General features: G+C 44.6%; 1 protein-coding gene and 1 pseudogene across 1 annotated transcript; both read left to right on the forward strand.

Moving 5' to 3' along the window:
* Positions 1-528: 528 nt before the first annotated feature.
* On the forward strand, positions 529-20,941 carry RMDN3 (regulator of microtubule dynamics 3). Its single transcript, XM_075283072.1, has 13 exons — positions 529-632; positions 1,492-1,689; positions 1,812-1,977; positions 2,586-2,729; positions 6,659-6,926; positions 8,119-8,221; positions 8,846-8,906; positions 14,744-14,819; positions 15,640-15,717; positions 16,706-16,804; positions 16,897-16,950; positions 19,740-19,820; positions 20,316-20,941. The coding sequence occupies exons 2-13, from the start codon at positions 1,497-1,499 to the stop codon at positions 20,367-20,369; spliced, it is 1,377 nt and encodes a 458-aa protein (XP_075139173.1). The 5' UTR covers positions 529-632; positions 1,492-1,496; the 3' UTR covers positions 20,370-20,941.
* Positions 5,384-5,487, forward strand: LOC142214720 (U2 spliceosomal RNA; annotated as a pseudogene).
* Positions 20,942-22,302: the final 1,361 nt, after the last annotated feature.

Consider the following 22,302-nt stretch of genomic DNA (forward strand, 5'->3'; position numbering starts at 1 on the left):
GAGCTCTGCTGTATACACATGGCATCTACATAGAGCTCTACTGTATACACATGGCACCCACATAGAGCTCTGCTGTATACACATGGCACTCACATAGAGCTCTGTTGTATACACATGGCACCCACATAGAGCTCTGCTGTATACACATGGCACTCACATAGAGCTCTGCTGTATACACATGGCACCCACATAGTGCTCTGCTGTATACACATGGCACCCACATATAGCTCTACTGTATACACGTCACCCACATAGAGCTCTTCTGTATACACATGGCACCCACATAGAGCTCTGCTGTATACACATGGCACCCACATAGAGCTCTACTGTATACACGTCACCCACATAGGGCTCTGCTGTATACACATGGCACCTACATAGGGCTCTGCTACAGATGTCACACCCGCCTCTGCTGCTCGGACTCTTATCATTATACTACCTTCTCCCCTAGAGCAGCGCTGTCATTGCCTGGCCCCGCCCACACATGTGACCCGTCACATGACCGTGACATCACACAGGTCCTCCTGGCTCCAGCATCTTCTCCAACCTTTGCTCTGGACACTGGACCGGTATTTCGGGCCAGGCTTGCTGTACGGCAGGGTCGTGACGCCGGCTTCTGCCCCCTGCCGCGGGTAATGCCTGTGTATGTGTGTCTGGTGGGGAGGTGCGGGGCTGCACTGCTGCCACTCCGCTGTAGGGGGCGCGCCTCTGCTGTCAGCTCGTGTGTGTGGTGGCCTCACGTGGCCGAGGTCATGGGCGCTTCGTGCAGGGGTCCATAGACTTCTATATAGTGTATGGAGTGACCTTGTTCCTCAGCTCTGCTCACACTGTGCGGGTATGTGTAGTGACTGCTCTGCTAGTACTTTCACTTTCCCTCCTCCATTGCCCCCTCTTACCCCAGGCACACATGTACCTATTTAAAGGGGTATTCTTGTATGGGGCAACTATATACCCACTGGATAGGTGATCAAATCTAGTAGGGGTCTGACTGTGGGGGCCTATATACTTGACCACCATTACTCTATACAAACTCCTAGCGTCCTTGTGGCTGACGGGGAGGGGTATGAGGACGTCTCCATGTTCCGAAATATCTCTTTAAAGGGACATCAGTATCTGATCGGTGGTGGTCCTACACTCGGGACCCTCTGATATCAGCTGTTTGAGGAGGCCACGTGCTCATGAGCCCCACAGCCTCTTCCCTGTGCCGATGATGTCACATGGTACCGCAGCAATTCAGTCCCATTCGAGTTGCAAATTTCTAAAATTTTCCCTTTTACTAGCCTAGACCAACCTGAAGGTCATTATTAACCCCTTAGGGGTATTATTTTAGTATAACGTGAATTCACATGCAATAAATTTGTTACATAGTTAAAAATTGGTTCTATTCACACGAATGGGGTTGGATATCGCCAATCTGTTCTCAGATCATATCAGGATATAAAATACAGTAACGCAACGCTTCCTTACAGTTGTATTTCTTTTCTTTTCAAGGAGTCATGCCTAAATTTGCCCTTCCATCTGAGGTCGCTGTTCGCCTGGTAGCGGGAGCGGCTGCTTGTGGTGTGCTAGGGTATATCGTGTACCAGCAATGTCATCGAAATCGGAATAGAAACGCGACAAATCAGAATGGATATCATGTCCGCGCTAGAACAGATCATGACCGTACTGTGACTGCTAGTTACTCACGAGGTTTGTCATCCCCTGGGACATGTCACATGTTTGTTTATATATATATATATATATATATATATATATATATATATATATATAGTCAGTGGTGTATAGTAATCCGCTCCTGTGCTTTCCTTCAGATCTGTCAGCAAACTCTGATATTGCCGCTGCCTCTCGTACTGAGCAGTTGGAGTTATTGAACCGCCTGGACTATGTCATTGGCAGCATTACAGAGCTGCGGCAGGAGATTGAGTCACTGCGGAACATCCTTAATGGCCTCGCTGAGGATATTGTCGGAGAAGTCCGGTGCGTACATGAAAGCAGGGTGAACTCATAGAGTCACGTGTACCGTCTTTGGGATAATCTATGCAGCAACATCAAATTTTATGCAAATAAATAAAATATGGTCACCCGTATGATAGACGCTACAACCAACATATACACCAGCAGATAGAAAACAAGGCAATCACCCCTAAAGGGGTTGTCCCTCAGTAATATCTGACGATAAGTGTTTAATCACTGGAAGGCCCCATTATCAGAATAAAGGGCCCATATTTCCAGTTTGAAGTGAGTGGCATGGGCACTAGAGATGAGCGAACACTGTTTGGATCAGCTGATCCGAACAGCACGCACCCATAGAAATGAATGGAAGCACCTGTGACACCGCCCGGCCGCCGGCAAAGTCAGCGTCACAGGTGCTTCCATTCATTTCTATGGGAGCGTGCTGTTCGAATCGGCTGATCCGTACAATACTCGCACATCTCTAATAAGGATATTTCGGGTCTTCTGAACCAAACTTTCTTTTTTTTTCCCACGATGCATTTTCCTTCCACAAAGCCATATAAGAGCTTTTTTTTTTTTTCTTTCTGCATGGAAAAAATCTGGAATATAAAACTGTATTTTTGTTTTACCAGGTCACATTTGGAAGAGAACCAAAGGGCCATTCGCCGGCGAAGATTCCTGCCCCACAGAGAGAGGACTGATTCCACAGGTTCCAGCTCTATCTACTTTACAGCTAGTTCTGGGGCAGCACATACGGATGTGGAAAGTGAAGGAGGGTAAGTACAGCTGACCTGGGAGAAGGCGGGCGTATTAGAGCTACGGGGGGCATATTGTGAAATAAACAAATATCTCTGTAACAGAGGCACGTTCTGGTGAACCTGACCTATCTGTCTGTGTTGTTGTTTTAATATGCTGCACCCTAGTGACAGACTTCCATCACCTGGGGCACATGCGGTTTTATATACCACTAGAAAGCCAACAGTGCGCTGAATTCATAGACGAGTGCTATCAGTAGGGGAGGGGGCGTTCCTCACCCCTCTCACAATACAGCGCAATGGACGCTACTGTGAGGAAGGGCGTTCCTGACTGACTGTCAGAAATGCCCTTCTGACAGTGAAGAGCTACAGTACCGGCACTGATAGCTTTTCACTGGGGGCACAGAACGGGACAACCCCTTTAAAAATGTCGCTCACTATCTCCTTTCCTTCATGCCTCCCTCCTTCCGTCGCATCTTCTATACAACTTACACTGCCATATTTTTGTTACTGCCGCTTTCCAGTCTGCTATATACCGTTTACTGTTTGGAGGCCAGGTATATAGCTACAAGGCAGACCTCCCTGACTCAGTGTCTCGTGCTGCAGCGTGCGCTGTTCTCTTGTCCATTCCTGTCTATATGACAGAACTAGATTGGGCAGAGCCCTCAGACATGTCCAGTCAATATCAGAATAAACGAATAGCTTGCCATTAGCTCTAGTTAGAGACTATCTTGGCACAGAGAAACGTTCATGAATCGGTTTGTTTTAGTAAGATATATAATGTGTTTGGGGGATTTAAAGGAATTCTATAAGTGGAATCCCTTTTTTTCAGGTGATATGACATCGGAATAGCCTTAAGAAAGGCAGTTCATCCCCCACCTTTATATTTCTGCTCTGCGCCGCTGTTCCATTGATTCATTCCCCCTGTGCAGTCTCCAGACTGCACAGGGGGCGTTCCCTGAAGACTCTCCAGCAACGCCTCCTTCTTCTACAGCCGTGCCTCTCCGCCGCGTCCTACTTATAGTCCTCTTTTGGCGAGCTTGCGTTCAGATTCAAAATTCCACGCATGTGCAGTCGGCTCTGCCATCGGGCTTCAGGTCTGTTCAGCCATTTTACTGTGGCCGCTTACACGAGCGTACTGTGCCTGTATACAGTAATGTGTGTAGTAGTATCCCACCAACGGCAGAGACTGGAGGAGAGAAGGATCGGGCCGTTGGATTTTCACATGCCCAATCCCTTTCTTTTCTGGCAGTGGCTTACTCCGGCCTCCCTGCATTCTCTGCCGAACTGAGCATGCAAGTGTACGGGAGGTTTGCCAAATCTTTGGGAAAAGCTTAGAGCAGTCGTCGTTTTGAACCTTCTGAGGTCTCGATGGTGTCTCGGCTGTTACTGACGCCCCTGCTGCAGCTATAGGGAATTTTTATATAGCTGCTAAATCACTGGTAATTAGTAGAGATGAGCGAGTACTGTTTGGATCAGCCGATCCGAACAGCACGCTCCATAGAAATGAATGGATGCACCTGGTACTTCCGCTTTGACGGCGGCCGGCCGCTTAACCCCCCGCGTGCCGGCTACGTCCATTCATTTCTATGAGAGCGTGCTGTTCGGATCGGCTGATCCCAACAGTACTCGCTCATCTCTAGTCAGTAGTAAGACATCATGTAGTCTTTAAGGGGGTTAACCATTTACTATAGCGTTTCTGGGAACGTTGCCAGCCATATAGAGATGAGTATTATAGAAGGGCCGCTGTGTTGTGTGGTCCTCCAAGGCTTTTATATAGCTATATCCACTATAAGAAAAGGTACAAGACAAAAGAACTGGAGACAATAATATAGAAGCTGAGATAGTAATAAAGATGGAGCTCCAAACAAATAACTGGGCCCCAAAGCAAAGCAGCGTGAATGTTTTCTTTGGCTGAGGCGATGGCAGTGAGGTTAATTCCGCTCTTTGCCTGTTTTACATGATGATCCTCGAGGTCCATTTTGACGGTTTCATTTTTCAACTTTTTAGCTAAACCAAAACCCCAGAGCATACATTGTTTGTAGTTTCCAAATCCGAAGCGGAGCATGCTATGTAAAAAAAATAAAATAAAATATGAAAAACCTGCTGCTCAGCATTATACTGGCCAAGCTGTGAGTCTCAAGCCCACTATTGTAACCGGACCTTTCGTAAGTGCTCTGGATATAGGGAGAACAGCACAGACAGGTTGTATGCTATACGTAAAGTTCTCACGAAATGGAGACAGCTGTGGCAGGACTACAACATACATCCAGCATGAACAACCGTCTGCAGCTGTCAGGCCATGCTGGGAGTTGTAGTCTTGGTACAAGTAGAAGATGTGATGCATTACTGGACAAGGGAACTGTCTGGGGACATGGAAGTAAGAATTTATAAAGGGATATAGTCTCTTTCTGATCGGTCGTGGTCCCATTTGCCCAGATGGAATGATCCTAAATTAGCTCTTTGGAGCAACGGGGGTGTTGCCGCTTACCTCTTTGGAGCAATGCCATACCCTCATTGTGCAAAAAGGGCGGCAATAAACTGCCACTAGACGTGTCTGACAGTAACTTATTCCCCACAGGGGCAACACGGTGGCTCAGTGGTTAGCACTGCAGCCTTGCAGCGCTGGAGTCATGGGTTCGAATCCCGCCAGGTACAACATCTGCAAGGAGTTTGTCGCTTCTCGGCCTTTTGGCTAAGATCAAGTGTAGTATCTGTTCTTATCAGAAGCAGTAAGTACGTGAAACTGCCGGAGGTGCTGGACTAGGGCCCACCATGCAGGAGTAGACCGAACGCTGTGGAGATGGGAACGGAGAAACCGCTTTGGGCATGTTGCTGGGGGATGCAGTTAGTAATCAGTTCCGCCAGTGGTATGGCATGGGCCACTGTAGGGGACTGATAGAACGCTGCTGACGCTGGCAACACGACCACCTGGTGCTTCGGTGCCAGTGGATCTTGGCTGGGGGCCGGGGAGCGCTCGAAGGCCTCTTGTGTTGTACCCTGGGGGCTGAGTGGACCCCGGGGTGCCTTAGACCACTGGGCGTGGGAAAACCCACTGGTTTTTGGCACATTGCATGGCACAAGTTTACACCTTTTTGAGCACCCCACTCCCTATGCCTGGTTTACCAGAGCGGGAGAATTTTTATAGATCTGGCAGGTAAATCGGGCCGTGACTGGCACTTTACCACTTATTTAACTGTTTTTTTCACTTCTTTTGTTCACTCGTCACTTTTTTTGTGTGTGTCGATGAAGGGATGCTGTACCCTTTTGGGACGCCCCCGACGGTCGTTATGGAAGGTGAAGTCTGTAATGGGCTTCCCTTCTGTCTCTTTCTTGGTGATCCTCCCTGGGTCGACTGGGGAGGACGCAGGTATTCGGTCTGAGTCCGGGAGTACCCTAGGTGGTGTAAGCCCAAGGGGAAAAGGATGTTTGAGGGCTTTCGGCTTCGGCTGTTAGCCCACTGGTACTTGACTCCGCTTGGCGCCTTTTGGGCCTTGTGGGGAAGGGTAAGTCGGGAACTCCTCCCCTTTCGGGGAAGGGTACGTTTTTGACAGACAGCATCCTGGGCACGTTTTTTTAGTGGCACTCCCACTTTTTTCGTGCACTGGGTGTTTACGTTGGCACTGTGTGAGGCCTTCGATAAGATCTGCAAGGAGTTTGTATGTTCTCCCCGTGTTTGCATGGATTTCCTTCCATTCTACAAAGACATACTGATAGGAAAAATAAAAATGTACATTGTGATCCCTACATGGGGCTCACTATCTACATAAAAAAGTAACTTATTCCCCACTGAGAACATCTCCTGAGCTGAGTGTGCATGTCTTTGGAGAAGTCAGCAAGCGTTACTATCTATGGACGTCGATTCTATAATTACATTTATTACACCTGTACGGTTCGGTTTTACATATAATTTGTGAATGATTTCATCTTCTATTTTATTACGTCTATAGTTACACTACAGCAAATGCCGAATCCGACTATGATCGGGAAAGTAGCAAAGGCAGTGAGGAAGAGGAGGATGAAGTAAGCTGTGAAACAGTGAGGACGATGCGGAGGGACTCCGTGGACCTAGTTACAGATGATGAAGCGACGATGTTGGCTGCCGACCCTTTAGACGAAGAGTTAATGCTTTTGCTCCAGAGGGCTGATCAATTGCACAATGGTGATGCTGAGCAGAAGAAGGAAGGCTTCCAGATGCTGTGCAGTAATAAATTACTGGTAATTCATATTACATGCTTGCCAACAGTCCTGAGTTTGGTGGCCAATCCCATCAACCGGGCTGCAAAAGGGACAAGGTTTTGAAAATCCTACCCAAAAGAGGGTGTTATGTTGTCTTTCCCAGGTTGTTTGGGGGTATTTCAGGGCTTCCCTACAGAGCAGGGCTTAAAGTCCTGAATTTGGAGTTTGGTATGCACAGTATTAAAGGGATCCTAACACGTAGGAATAGCCTTAAGAAAGGCTATTCTTCTCCTACCTTTAGATGTCTTTTCCACTCTGCCGTTTGGTAAAAATCTGGCTTTTCTTCGGTATGCAAATTAGTTCTCTCACAGCACTGGGGGGCGGGTCCCAGTGCTCAAACAGCACTGGGAGCATCTCCAATGCTGTGAGAGAAATCCCCAGCGCCGCCTTCATCTTTTTCTGGAACGCCCTCTTCTTGTGTCTTCTTCAGTCCTGGGTTTCAGTCTTCTAGGCCCCGGGCAGAGCTGACTGTGTGTGCCCGGGCCACAAGAAAATGGTCGCTTACACCAGCTTACTATGTAAGCGGCCATTTTCTTGTGGCCCGAGCATGCGCAGTCGGCTCTGCCCGAAGCCTAGAAGATTGAAACCCTACGTGTTGGTCAGAAAAAAAGGGTATCCAATGATAGGATCCCTTTAAAGAGAACCTGTCATGTTAATTTGGGACATTTAACCACCCGTAGGTCCTTATAGTGTGTCCATATTTTAAATAAAGAAACCTTTATACTTGCCTAGAGATGAGTCAGTCTCATCGGACTCCTCTCTGGGGCTCCCGTCATCTGTGTAGTTCTTTAGTGAAGCTGAGATTGTAAACCCCGACTTCACTGCACAAATGCCGGAGATATGGGGCATGTGTCCTGAAGCCGAGAAGAACTGCAGGGTGACTGAAAAGGAGTCAGTCACAAGCATCATCCCTGTAAAACCAATAGTACCGTTAGATAGCTTTCAGTTACCTAAAGCTGATTTTATGTTCCCCTTCTGGTTCGATGCCCCTGATCATGAGAGCAGTTTCCAAGATATTCAACTGAACTGTAACGGCATCACGGTTGTCAGGTGTCCACATACTTGTTATGCCAGATTTTTACTAGTTCATCAGTTCATTACCGTAATGTAATCATTTTAAAAACCTCTAATATTATTATTATTATTATTTTTTATTTTTTTCATTTTTCAGCATGGCAGCCGCCAAGATTTTCAGTGGAGACTAGCCCGGTCCTACTGTGATATGTGTGAGATTGCTGAAGACATTCCAGAAAAGAAATCTTATGCCTTGGAAGGTGTGTTGCAGAAATAAGATTATTTGTTGACAACCTTGAATAGTGAAAGAGGTTTCCAGTTTCAGGGTAGTAGATTGATTGCTGTGAGTGTTGTGTGCAGAATCTCCTGTGTACCTTTTTGTAATGCAGCTTTAGGCTAAAGCCCCATGTTGTGGAAAAGCTTCTCTTTTCTTGCAGATTTTGGGGGGTTGAGTAGAAGAAAGAAGTATAAGTGTGAGCCTTATATTCTTATATTTTTTTCATTCAAGGTGGAACCATGAATTGGTGCTAAATCTGTCAAATGAAGGACACTAACAGGGTCCCATCGTGGTGACCGCCATGTTGTCCTATCACATCTGATGGAACTGCAGATGGAGGCTCCACAACTACTGTGGAAGTAGCTTAGTAATTTCCAAATGGAATATAAGACTAAAGTCTTTGACCTTTGCTGTTTTTTTTGGTTTTTTTAGTGTCTTCCACAAAGAAAGATATATATCCACTTTAGGTCCAGTTACAGATTTGTGATGCTGACAGTATTTTTATGTTAAACTAGATGGATAATGGAGGATAAGTGTCTGGCCGATTTATTTATGGCCCTTGAGCTATGTTCTTATCTAAGGGGAAAAAATTTGCTTCTTAATTTAGGGAAAGAAGAAGTCGAAGCTGCAATTCAAAAAGAAGGCCAAAGTGCGGAGTGTCACAAATGGTATGTGCCTTTACTGCGGGAGAGGGAGGGGGAGCTTCACGGTCGTGTCCCACATTCATCCTCCTATAGACAGAACACACAACCAGCCAGTTTCTGCTCACTCGGTCGTCAGATATGAACAGTTCAACCTTTTCCCAAGAGACTTTACGCGACACTTCGTCCAGATAAGTGTTTGGTTTTTTTTTGGTGCCTCAAAGAGGCAAACGTTTATGTACCCTTAATTCTAGGCTGAATGCCAAAGGCAAAAACATTTACTGCTTCTGTGTATACAACATTATACGGCCAAGTATGACTCTTGGTACAAGCACTGTATTGTGTGGGCCCTCTGAAAGGGGTAGCTATAAAGCGGCATGTGCGGACTGAAAAGCCACTGCTGGAACTGAGAAATAATATATAAATATTTCTATACAAGGCCAATTAACAAATGAGGCAAAGTTACACATCGTAGACAAAATTTATGTGAATGGAACCTAAGCTTCAGTGACTCCGTTCCGCCACTACACCGAACAGTGCTGTCAATCTATCAATAACAAGCAGGAAGAAAGAGAGAGCAGCCAGAAGCTTCGGATCAGGAGAGTTTTAAAACTCCTTTTTTATTAACTTTGAGTACTGTGTGCAGAATCTCTAGTGTATCCTATGTGATGCAATTTTAGCTTCCCTTTCCCCACCTCCAATTTCTCAGCCTTTATGAACAAAACACAGGACATATCCATCGTTTCCCACCTAGACCACCACAGCAAGGGGGAAATGAATAAAACAGTTGAGCACCTGTCCAATATTTTAATGCTGAAAAACTGACCTACATGCGTAATGTTCCATCTTTATTGGGTAGATGTTAGAAAATGAATTACTCAAGCTATAGGACCTGTCACATTTGCTGTATTTATCTCACTGCCATGTCTGTGTTCTTCCATATTTCACATTCACTACAGATAGCTTGCATGCCCTCGATCGTGTGTGTTATAGCGGTACGTACACTACTGATGATGTCACAGTGTCCTGTACGATAATCCCGAGTATTTCCAGGCTTTTCCACTTAACCCTACAATTGTTATAAGAGAAGATGTAAGCTCTCTGCTGTGCATTATACACATTTGGCATTGATCGGAAGACGGTCCTACATGTTTGCACTGGTCGGGAGCTCACATCTGTTTTCTATTAGGATTTTCTTGTTTTGCGGAGTCCTATACAAGAGTGAAATGTGTCAGATATTGCTATGAAAGTCTGCCTGTAAGCGTGCAGACACTGCATGGCAAATCTAACATGAGACGTCTTTACTTTGAAGGTACATTAGAAAACTGTAATGCATTGCCCTGAATGAGCGCACAGAGAAAAGTTCAACCTTTTTCGGTTGCAAAATCTCTAGGTGCAGGGGTGTAACTATAACCGGTACAGACGTTGCGGTCACATTTGCTTCCTAGAGGGAGCTCAAATATTGAGTCCAGTGTTCACAGATCTCAGTGTGTATTTTCTGTACATTGACATGTAGTATGACATCATTGTTTGTTATACGTATGCTCTGACATCACTGTTATTATACAGTACTCATACTGTCTAGTATACGGTATCTGTAGGCAGGGTTGGGCAATTCATCGAAAAATAACCAAAATCGAAAGTTATGTTACACCCATGCCATCCTGTCTCACACTGCCATTGGCTAAAGAATATGGCACGACATGTAAAAACGGAGTGTGACATCACTGTATATTACAGTGACATCACTGTTTACCATACAGTACCTGTACTTTGATATCACTGTCTATTATACGTTACCCTTAGGGTATGTTCACACTGAACTTTTTTTCAGGCTGAAAAAAATCTGCTCCAGGAATTAGAAAACATTTGTCGTTTTTACTCCAGCACACTGTATGGACATTGAAAATACACTTCAAAAAACACTAGCAGTTTTTGATGTGGTTTTTGCAAAAATCGCATCACATTTTTTTTTTTTTTTTTTTTCTTTTTACACCTCCCTGATTTCAAAGGGTTTTTCAAGGCAGGATCTGCATGTAGATATCATGTCACTTTTTTCTTTTCCTTCTATCTGAAAAAAAAGGCTAGCGAAAAAAAAAAAAGCTGCTACAGACTCCCATCGAAATGAATGGGAGTTTTTTTTTTGTAAATATAGATTGTGAGCCCATATAGGGATCAAAATGTACTTTTTTTTTTTTCCTATTAGTATGTCTTGGTAGAATGGGAGGAAATTCACACAACACGGGGAGAACATACAAACTCCTTGCAGATGTTGTTCCTGGTGGGATTCGAACCCAGGGCTCCAGCGCTGCAAGGCTGCAGTGGTAACCACTGAGCCACCATGTTGCCCCAAATGGGAGACATTTTTTGAGGTAGATTGAACCTCAAAATCCTCCTGCAAAAAAACTCCATGTGAACATACCTGTGACATTGTTGTTTATTACACCTGTTCTGTGACATCGCTGTTTATTACACCTGTGCCGTGACATCGCTGTTTATTACACCTGTTCTGTGACATCGCTGTTTATTACACCTGTGCCGTGACATCGCTGATTATTACACCTGTGCTGTGACATCATTGTTTATTTAGTACCCAAAATGTGACATTATTGTTTATTTTCCATTACCTGCACATTGTCCCTATACTATGACAGTACACCGCATGATCCTTGTGTATTAGGGTCACCATAATAACCATAAGCCCTTCAGATTCTGATCTTGCTTCTCATAAGGGTCATTGTGAACTTGGGTCCCGTTCCAAATTTTGCCATGGGGTTCCCTGCTTATTTGATATACCACTGGTAAAAAATGATTGCAAAAATCTTCTGAAATGTCTTCTGTTTTGTATTTCTTCATCTACAGTTCCATATTAGTTGTATCCTATACACATTATGTGCTTGGTGCAGTTCACACTAGCATCAGCCTATGTGTTCTTGTGGTCCTTTGGAGGACCAGAACAACGGATAGGCGGACCGCTACAACAGCGGACACTTACAGAGTCTGGCGGATCCCATTAACTATAATGGGATCCGTCGGGTGTCTGTTCTTAAACTGCAACCACCGATTAAAAAAAAAAAAATCAGACATACTGGATTTTTTTACCCAGACAAGTCCAGTATAAGACTGGAAAGACTTGGACGTGCGATATAAAAGAAAAACGGACTGATCTGTTAAAAGAAGGAACGTGTGCACTGCCACATACACCATTGTTTATCAATGACAGATCACTAAAGATAAATGCGTGCATGAGACCGGAGTAACCTGCAGAAACAAGGATGTAACTTCCTCGCTGACAGTTTCCTAGCGTGCGTGCTGCGGGGATGGTTTATAGTTGCGTGTCAGCTGCAGACAGCGTCCTCCCTGGGAGATCTATGCAGAGTTCCAGAAGAATAAATGTTGTGTCAGGTTGCCGGTTAAATAACTTCCTATCTCTGTCCTGCTTTCCTGGGGATTGCGGAATTAGGGCTCATTTACATAAGCTCCACGTTCTGGAGAGATTGGGACAAAAGCAATTTGGATCTGGTTTCAATCTTATATTATAGGAAAAAAACAACTCACAATCTGTTTGTGAAACAAGCTGTTGTGAGGACTACTAGGTGGTCGCGTGACTAAAATACGCTATTCGAAGCTTGCTGTCACAGCGCTACTTGGCGGTAAGACCAGGACTACATAGATACATTGGTCACATCAAACAGGTTCAGGCCTTGTGGTTGTGCCATTATTTTATGGTGCCATTTGACTATCCATTGTACAGGGGAAAACTTTTTTTTTTTTTTTTTCCCTACCCAAATGAAGTGAATCCTCAAATATAATATAATATCTTACAAAGTATGGTAGATTAATATTTTATTTAAGAGCAATGCTCTATAGTTGTGCCATTCCAGCATATACTTGTTTCATTATGTTGAGTATTTCAGTAATGTTAGAAGCCTCGGGGTCATTTATCTATGGCTCTGCCTGAACGGGAATGCTAAATCGTTTTTGCATTTGTTATTGGACTTTATCATTATATACTACTAGCCTTTGCCCGTGACTTCGTCTGCATGTTGTTGGTGTTGATGATCCGCAAATATTCAGCAAATTGCTGCCGTCGATGGTCTGCCTGCTCCCGTGTTTCGGCAGCTCTCAAGCTGTCCTGCTGCTGAACTTGTTCCTCACACTGTGCCTGTGATTGTTACAGCATCTTGCAGCTCACTGGGAAGCCATATAATGAGCGTGTTGTTGGCGTCGATGGTTCGCCTGCTCCGGCGTTTCGACAGCTGTTAAGCTGGCCTGCCACTAAACTCATTCCTTGCGCTGTGCCAGTGATTGTTCCGGCATCTCAGCAGCTCGCTGGGACTCCATATAATGAGTGTGCTATTGGCGCCGATGATCCCCCCCCCCCCCCGCCCCTGTCAACTCTGTGACTTCTGGCTACCTTCATAGCTCTCGTTGTTTGTAACAAATTAGATTTTCTTTTTCCAGACATGTTCAAAAGTAGCAAACTGCCAATTTGGATTAAAGGCGGTTTCCCATGTCATTGTGTCAGCACTACCTGGAGCAGATCAGATAATATGCAAATGCATGTACACAATCCAGTGAGGGTTAGCGTTTGATGACCTATGATAATACTGCTGCAGGAGCAGTGTAATATAGTATGTGAACATAAATTCAGTCATGAAGTCATGTCATTTACCAGGATAAAAAGTAGCCTTTGTGTTAATCGAGTTTAGAAACTATCTATGTGCCGAATATCTGCAGTTTTTGCATGATTGAGGAACAAACACACAAACATCCAAACTTTCATATTTATAATATTAGTAGGATAGGATATTGTTGCTTCTAGGACTAGGTTCACACTCCCGTGATTTTATGTCCATGGCTGTGTGTTTTTTGGAACAAATTTTGAGGCAGAAAACACCTTAAAACCATTCCTATAAAGGCAGCAGCCCTGACGTCTTTGTCTCCTATATATGCCTGCTCTGTTCTTCTAGATATAGCAAGTTCTTTCAGATTCGTGTTCCCGCTATAAGACCGTCCATTCCCGTTGACATCTGAGCCGGCGTTCCTTTTCTTACACCCCTTGCGTTCCTGGGAATTGGGAATTGACTGGTGGGGCTATTCCTGATAGACAAGCCCTTCTTCTTCTCTAGTTTATGTTTCTTCCCCGCTGAGATAGGAAATAGATCTGTTATTTTTTGTTTCTGAAGTTCTTCGGTCGCCATATGCTAAGATTGGGACTATTTGTTCAGCTGCCTGAGCACCGTGGGAAATGTCCGCATTATCTTACAAGATCTGCATAAGGACCACATTCTGCACGGATTGGAGGGTCACAGATCGCAGGTTGGACCGCAGTGGCCAAAAGAAGGAACCGCTTGATAAACTAAGCTGTGGGGTCGCTCTTTATTTAGATTAATTTGTTGGGTTAAGTTTTCCTTTTTTCTCTCATCCTAATTCTTTATTTTTGGAAATTTCTATGGGCTGTAATCTATAGGGCTTTATAGATTCCTCGTATTTACTAATCTGGCATGTTCTTAAAGGGATCCTATCATTGGATACCCTTTTTTTCTGACACGTCGGAATAGCCTTAAAAAAGGCTATTCTTCTCCTACCTTTAGATGTCTTCTCCGCACCGCCATTCGGTAGAAATCCGGGTATTCTTCGGTATGCAAATGAGTTCTCTTGCAGCACTGGAGGCGGTCCTCAGTGCTCAAACAGCACTGGGAGTGTCCCCAATGCTGCGAGAGAAATCTCCAGCGACGCCTCCATGTCGTGTTTCTGCTTGGTGGCTTATCCATGTGATGTATTCACTCCAGTTTAAAGTAGAAGGATAAGAATTTACTAGTTGCTTTCTTTAATAGTAGATTATGTTTTGTTTTTTGTAGGTTCGCCATCCTTTGTGGGCACGTGTCGGAGCATGAAGGCATTCAGAAGCGTATTCAGACTGGATATCTCTTTAAGGTAAGCAATGTTATTCTTCCTTCGCTCTTCGATGGCTCAGAACCGGCGCTATGTCTCCTTAGGTCACCTATTTATGTGCGATTCTTACAGACTAAAAATTTTGGAAAAATAATAAGGCAAATAAGTTCTCCTTGATGGGAAAAGGAAAACTTGCTGTTGTGCCACCTTTTCCAGAACTCCTAGCTGCACACGTGTGGTCTGTAAGACTCTGTAAGATGGCCTGCAAAGGCTTCATCTCCCTAAGGAGCCATAGCACCCCTTCGGACCCACATCTATGACCTCTCAGCTTGTCAATCGGTACACTGCTTTGCACAGAGCGACAATAACCCCCAACACAACTGTCTGCAGATGGGTCTTTCTTCATTTTGGAAGATGTTCTAGTTTGGCTTTAATCCCAGATAGTCTATAAACCCAGCATTGATCGATAGGGAGCTACCTTCCAAAAGCTAGTGCTAGAGTCTGCCTATGGAGACATTATACCCCTAGATGTGTTTGGTAACCACATCCAGAGAATGAATGGATAGATAGATAGCCATGTATATGCGTGACTTTCCATTCGCTTTGATGGAAACTGCCAAAAAGTGAGTAGATCCATATATATGTGTGCTGCTACCTCCCCATTCATTCTCCTCTTGGATGTGTTATTTATCTCACCAGGCATGGCTGGGTCCAGGAACCCATATGCGGGTGTAACTATCAAACATATACAGTCGATTCTGTGACACCTAAGCATGGCTTACACGCCCATTGTGGACGGAGATTTGTAATGTCCATTTCTTCAGCACTTCAATACTTATGTTTACAAACTTGTCATTTTTAGGAACAAATTGAAAAGGCGATTCTTTTACAGCCAAACGATCCACAATCCTACTACTTACTGGGCCGATGGTGCTACGAGGTATGTGTCGCTCGCTATTCTGCAACACGTTGCAATGGAAACCATAAAAGGACAGCCCTTTAGGCTACAGGTTGTTATGTAGAAGCCCATGCACTGGCCCTTGTCGCTGTTAAAGCCTCCATCCCTTCCATGGATTATGGAGGGGATTCCATTACGTACAGCAGATAACCATCCGTAGAGGTCTGCACCAGCACTTTCTACTAGATCCCTGGTTCTATAATCTGTACTATTAAAGAGGTCTTTCCACATTCACAACTTCTCATCTAGCACAGGAGAAGTGTCTGACCACTGGTTGTCCCACGGCTGGGTCCCCCACTGATCATAGGAACAATGGTTCTGTGTAGCGGCCACCCCATTCAATCACTATGGGACTGATGGAGATCTTTGCCGTGAAGGTTGAATGGAGCAGTCGTGTGAGTGCACAAATGTCACTCCCTTCACACCATGGACACTGATTGAGTCGCCATTCCTCAGCAATCAAACCTAGCACGTTATCTACTATACACAGGGTGGGGCATAAGAGCTGATCAGTGCGGGTCCAACTACTAGGATGCCCATTGATCACAAGAACGGGATATGCAAATGGTTTGTGCTAAGACACCATTGATCTTTATAGGGTTGTCAAAGAGTTGAGCACTATCTCTGTCAGTTATGTTAAGTGAATAGAGTTGTGACTCCATTTATAGGAGAAAATGGGTTGTTTTGTTGTCTAAAGTGGTGAGGGTCGCTGCTGGCCCATCACAATCCTACCATGCATAGGAGATAACTTGAATCTAATGTAACACCCCTTTAATACCAATAACCCTGTAATTGTGCAGTAAGTAACAAACAAGATAGGGTCCTGAGATCAAGTACAACCAAGGGCAACCTATACGGGGGTTTCTTCCCAAACTCTGATAGTTCACTTGGTTTTAGTTGGACTTGGCCTTAATGGCGGTGTCCTCTACACGAAACCTACAGCAGACTTTAACATTGCGCTTACCTATAGGTCTCTAATCTTGGCTGGCTGGAGAGGAAGACGGCTTCTGCCCTTTACGAAACCCCACCAAGTGCTACTATGGATGAGGCCTTACAAAACCTCCTGAAGGTGACTGTCAGCAAGGGTTAATACTCTGTCTAGACGTATTGGACTTTTACATAAAACAGTTTTTTGTTTTTTATTCCCCCTCCCAAATGAAGGCTGAAGAGCTGTCACCAGGATTTTCAAAGGCCGCAAGAGTTTACATTGCAAAAGTAAGTAGAGTTTCTTACATGTTAAAAGAGTTTTCTAGGACTTGCATATTAATGACCCATCTGTCACACAGTAGTACAAGAGCAGCTCAGTCCCATTCAAGTGAATAGGGCTGAGCTGCAATACCTAGCACAGCCTCTACTATAAGCACTTATATCTGTTCTTGGGATTCAGTAAAGAGACTTCAGCTTCTCCAACAAGCCGGGTGTTTGGACCCCCCCATGAGCACATATTGATGAGCTATCCTAAAAATGGTTGCTCTATATGCAAGACCAAGAAAAGCCCTTTATAATTAAAAGGATCCTATCATTGGATCTTCTTTTTTTCTGACTAACGCGTAAGAATAGCCTTAAAGAGGACCTTTCACCATTTTGCACACAGGCAGTTCTATATACTGCCGGAAAGCTGACAGTGCGCTGAGTTCATCGCACTGTCGGCTTTCCTGATCTGTGCCCGGTGTGAAGAGCTTATGGTCCGGTACCGTAGCTCTTCTATGGTCAGAAGGGCGTTCCTGACACTCAGTCAGAGACGTCCTTCTTCACAGCACAGCCAATCGCGCTGTACTGTGAGAGCCGGGAGGAACGGCTCACACTCTACAGCGCGATTGGCTGTGCTGTGAAGAAGGACGTCTCTGGCTAATGGTCAGAAACTCCCTTCTGACCATAGAAGAGCTACGATACTGGACCGTAAGCTCTTCACACTGGGCACAGATCAGGAAAGCCGACAGTGCGATGAACTCAGCGCACTGTCAGCTTTCCGGCAGTATATAGAACTGCCTGTGTGCAAAATGGTGAAAGGTCCTCTTTAAGAAAGGCTATTCTTTTCCTACCTTTAGATGTCTTCTCCGCGCCGCCGTTCGGTAGAAATCCGGGTTTTCTTTGGTATGCAAATGAGTTCTCTTGCAGCACTGGAGGCGGTCCTTAGCGCTCAAGCAGCACTGGGGGTGTCCCCAATGCTGCGAGAGAAATCTCCAGCGACGCCTCCATCTTCTGAAACGCCCTCTCCCTGCGTCGTCTTCCATCTTGGGTTTCAATCTTCTAGGCCTCGGGCCAAACTAACTGCGCATACACGGGCCACAAGAAAATGGCCACTTACACCGGCTTACTGTGTAAGCGGCCCTGATCAACAGCAGTAATGAAGCGGGGCAATCTATAAATCAGTAATAATGGTCATACAAATCTGTTAAACACAATAAATGCACAAGTCTTCCTGAAAAAAAAAAACAGATAAAAATAAAACAAGTCATAACAAAATCAAGAGAAAATAAAAAAAGTTATGGCTTTTGAATGCAATGTGAAAATTTTATGTTACTATGTTAGATTTTTTTTTTCTTGTCACATCTGAACTCGCCCTTAACGTGCAGATGAGATTTATTTTATGTTTTCATCTTGAAGACATTTGTAAAGTGTTCCTTCCAAATGTGTGCGAAGCTTAATAGGATGTAATTGAGAATTTGGATGCGTGCCGGGGAGAGGTGCACTGGGGAGCAGTAACGTCTTAGTAGAAGTGGTACATGAGCCTGACACAGTGGCGTTATTGTGCTTTTCCTATGAGCTCCATTATATCAGGCTCTACTTCATTATACTGTGGGAGGACCGATGACATGTGATACAGGCCATATCCGCAGCCCTGGTGTTATAAGCCATGCTTGTCCTTCATATTAAGTGACAGTTATTCTCTGGGAGCCTCACTGTTCTTATGGTAGGGGGCCTCGGACATAAATACAAGCACATCTGTTACTATCCAGACCTGGAACCCAGTTCATAAATGAAGTGTAAGAACTTTATATACCTTGTCTCACCAGATATGACCTAGAGTAGGACTGCCTGTCCGCAATAACCTCTACAACATCATGTACTATAACTATTATTAGTGCCATCGTTTAACTATGACTAGTATATAGTGGTAGGAACCTTTTTATATCCTATAGTAGTCCTATATGCAGGCAATATGTTATAGAGCAGAGCAGATATATAGTTTAGTGAAATAGGTGCTTATTCAGGTCTAAGAGTCCAGTGGGCGGGTCTAATCAGAGATTAACAGTATGCACAGTACTACAAGGAAGGCTGATGGGACCGCCCACTGGACTCCTAAGCATAAAGAAGGGTCTTCAGTCAATAACAATACTGTATATCATTCTGCTCCGCTCCTTCTGCTCTACAATATGCCATCACCAACATGCCAAGTTGATTTTCTCGGACCCACTTGTATATTTCATACTGATGACCTATTCTGTGGATCTTTGGGGGTCTGACTGGCCACACACAGATTAGTTGTTCCAGCAACCCCCGGGCACCAGAAGCTACTGCAGTGTATGCAGGGAGGCGGAAGCAGTCTGCCCCTATTCAAGTAATGGGAGAGGAGCTACAGCTCCGCCTTCTGTAGTGGTGGCATGGGGTACTGCAGCTCTACGCCTACACCTAGACTGCTTCTGCTTCCCATCAACTACACTCCGGCTGCCGTAACAACTGATCTGTACAGGATCCAGTTGTCAGATTCCAACAGATCAGATACCGATGACTGATCCTGTGGATAGGTGATTTGCTTGACACCATACTCATGACAATAGGTTACAATAGACCGAAGAGGACTCATTTGCGATCTATGGGAGAGCTTTCTAGACCTGCTTTATGCAGATAATCTGTGACATCCTCTATTGTCAGCAGTGAATGTATTGATGGGGGTGTTATCTTCTATTGTAATCCAGCCTGTGATGTAAATGAGATTACACCTGCAATGAAAATCCCTAGAGAAATGTGAAGACGAATATTTAACCTTTTGGTGTTTTCAGTGTTACAGGGACTTGGGGAACACTAGCGATGCCGTCCACTGGTTGAAACTGGCTGCAGAACTTCCTGACCGCACACGAGAGGTAAACATGGAGTCTCATCTGATATATTATATTACAGTGCACACTACAGCACCCTGACCGGTGTATGTATACCCCACACTGAGATTGCAGTATACATAAGAGTGGGCTTTTTGCATTTAGTTATGGTGGGGACAGGAGTACAGTTGTAATGGCATATACCTACCTCCAGACAGTGGGGGCGCTAGCCTGTAGTGTGATCCTCCACCCTCACAATACCAGCTACAGCAGGGATAGGGAACCTTCGGCTCTCCAGCTGCTGTGAAACTACAACTCCCATCATGCTCCATTCACTTCCATGGGAGTTTCAAGAACAGCAGAGCCAGTATGCATGCTGGGAGTTGTAGTTTTGCAACAGCTGGAGAGCCGTACGTTCCCTACCCCTGAGCTACAGGGTGTAAAGAATAACACTCCGCACTTTATCTGTAGAGGTTTTAATTTGGGGTTTTTATGGCTCATCCGAATAATTCCTTGCAAAATTGTCTTCTATTCAAACAGGATAAAGAAAGCAGCTCTGTCATTGAGGAGATGATGTCATCGATGACTGCGTAACTCATTCCGATGACACAGATTATAGTTTTATTCATTCCCTGGAGGATCTCAAGTTATGGTATTCCAGTAAAAGATCCGATTTTAGTAATTTATTATTAAGGGGGTATGTACAGAAGTAGCAGAGTTAACCCGAACTTCTGCTGCAGTGTGATCTCTTATCACAGAAGACAACAAAAAGCAACGGAACGATATCACGCCGCAGCAATATAACCAGTTGCAGAAGTTGGGGTTAACTCTGCTACATCTGTACACACCTATCCTATGAGACATTGCAGGGTCGTCCGCTCTCGGCCCTCAGCACTGACTGTTCCTATGTGAATCTAGATGTTCATGTAAAGACAGACATATGTGTTCTCCATTTTCCAGGTCTACACATGATACAAGTCTAGGGTCTAAGTAAGCAATGGCCCTGCAGCTCTGGTCTCAGCCTCTTAAAGGCCCCCACTTTTTGGTGCCTTAGAACTGACGTTGTTGATAAAACTTCACAAAAACCAACATTACTTTAAAAAATTTTTCTTAATAAAACCTCTTAATTTTGCTTATATGGTTGACATACATGCGAGTATATTCTGCTGCCTTCTGTTTGGGAGCGTTCGTACCCAACGTTCCCAAACTTTCTGAAACAAGCACTGTGTATTATGTCTGCTATCCCCAAAAGGGAAAAAATATATTCCAACTTATATTATATATCTTCAGATTCTGCAAAAATGTAGGGTTTTGGCTTTAGATCCTTGACCCGATCAGAATTTTATTTGCAGAAACCCTGACCATGCCCATAGACAATAGATTGACATCGGTGGCACCCTGCGATTTTGGTGGAGCCAATGACTTTCTGATGCGTATAGGGTCGTCCCTACATCTAATACATTTGCCCTCTGGAAGCTAAAAAGCAGAGGCTCCAGGGTCGGGTAGCTATGGCTGCATCCCTGGTATTAGTCCTTTCTGTTCTAAGGATAGGAGGATCCCTTTAAATTCTGTAGGACACATAGTAGGAGTTGTATTTTGATTTGATTCTACATTCCCAAGTGACATAACAGAATGATTTGTCTTACCTCATATATTGTGCAGGCACTGAGTAGGAGTAAAGGCAGCACCATTAGTTCTCCTTCGCTTAGGACTAGTACATTGCACACTTTATTACATGTGTAAATCTATGGGTGCCATAAGTCGTTTCAGCGCAGTTGTATGTGAGCGGAGGATACAATGACAAGTGAACCGTGTAAGACTCCGCCATCCATCATGACTGAAATCCATCTCTCCGCTTGGATTCTGACACCACACATGGAAAACTGAGAATTCCCTAAATAACCCATTAACCTGACCGGCTTGATCAGACTCCAACCATGTATGTCACATACTCTCTAGCTTAGACGTGAGCATACATTAGTATGGAAGCTTACATCTTACACACTGTGAAACTACATTGAGATATATATATATATATATATATATATATATATATATAATTTTATTTTTTTTTATTATTTTTATGTTTAAATTTGACAAATTTAAAGGGATTCTACCATTAGAATCACAATTTTTCTCAATCACACACAGGAATAGCCTTAAGAAAGGTTATTCTTCTCCTACCTTTAGATGTCTTCTCCGCGCCGCCGTTCGGTACAAATCCCGGTTTTCGTCGGTATGCAAATGAGTTCTCTCGCAGCGCTGGGGGCGTCCCCAATGCTGTGAGAGAAATCTCCAGCGCCGCCTCCATCTTCTTCAGGAACGGCCTCTCTGCGTGCCTTGTTCCGGAGCTGGGTTCAAACTTCTAGGCCTCAGGCAAAGCCGACTGTGCATGCCCACAGGCCACAAGAAAATGGCAGCTTACTGTGTAAGTGGCCATTTTTCTTGTGGCCGCGGACATGCGCAGTCTGCTCGGCCCAAAACCTAAAAGTTTGAACCTAGCACTGGAAGAAGATGTGCAGAGAGG

Source organism: Leptodactylus fuscus, chromosome 7 (assembly GCF_031893055.1).
Source record: "Leptodactylus fuscus isolate aLepFus1 chromosome 7, aLepFus1.hap2, whole genome shotgun sequence".
NCBI classification, from domain to species: domain Eukaryota; kingdom Metazoa; phylum Chordata; class Amphibia; order Anura; family Leptodactylidae; genus Leptodactylus; species Leptodactylus fuscus.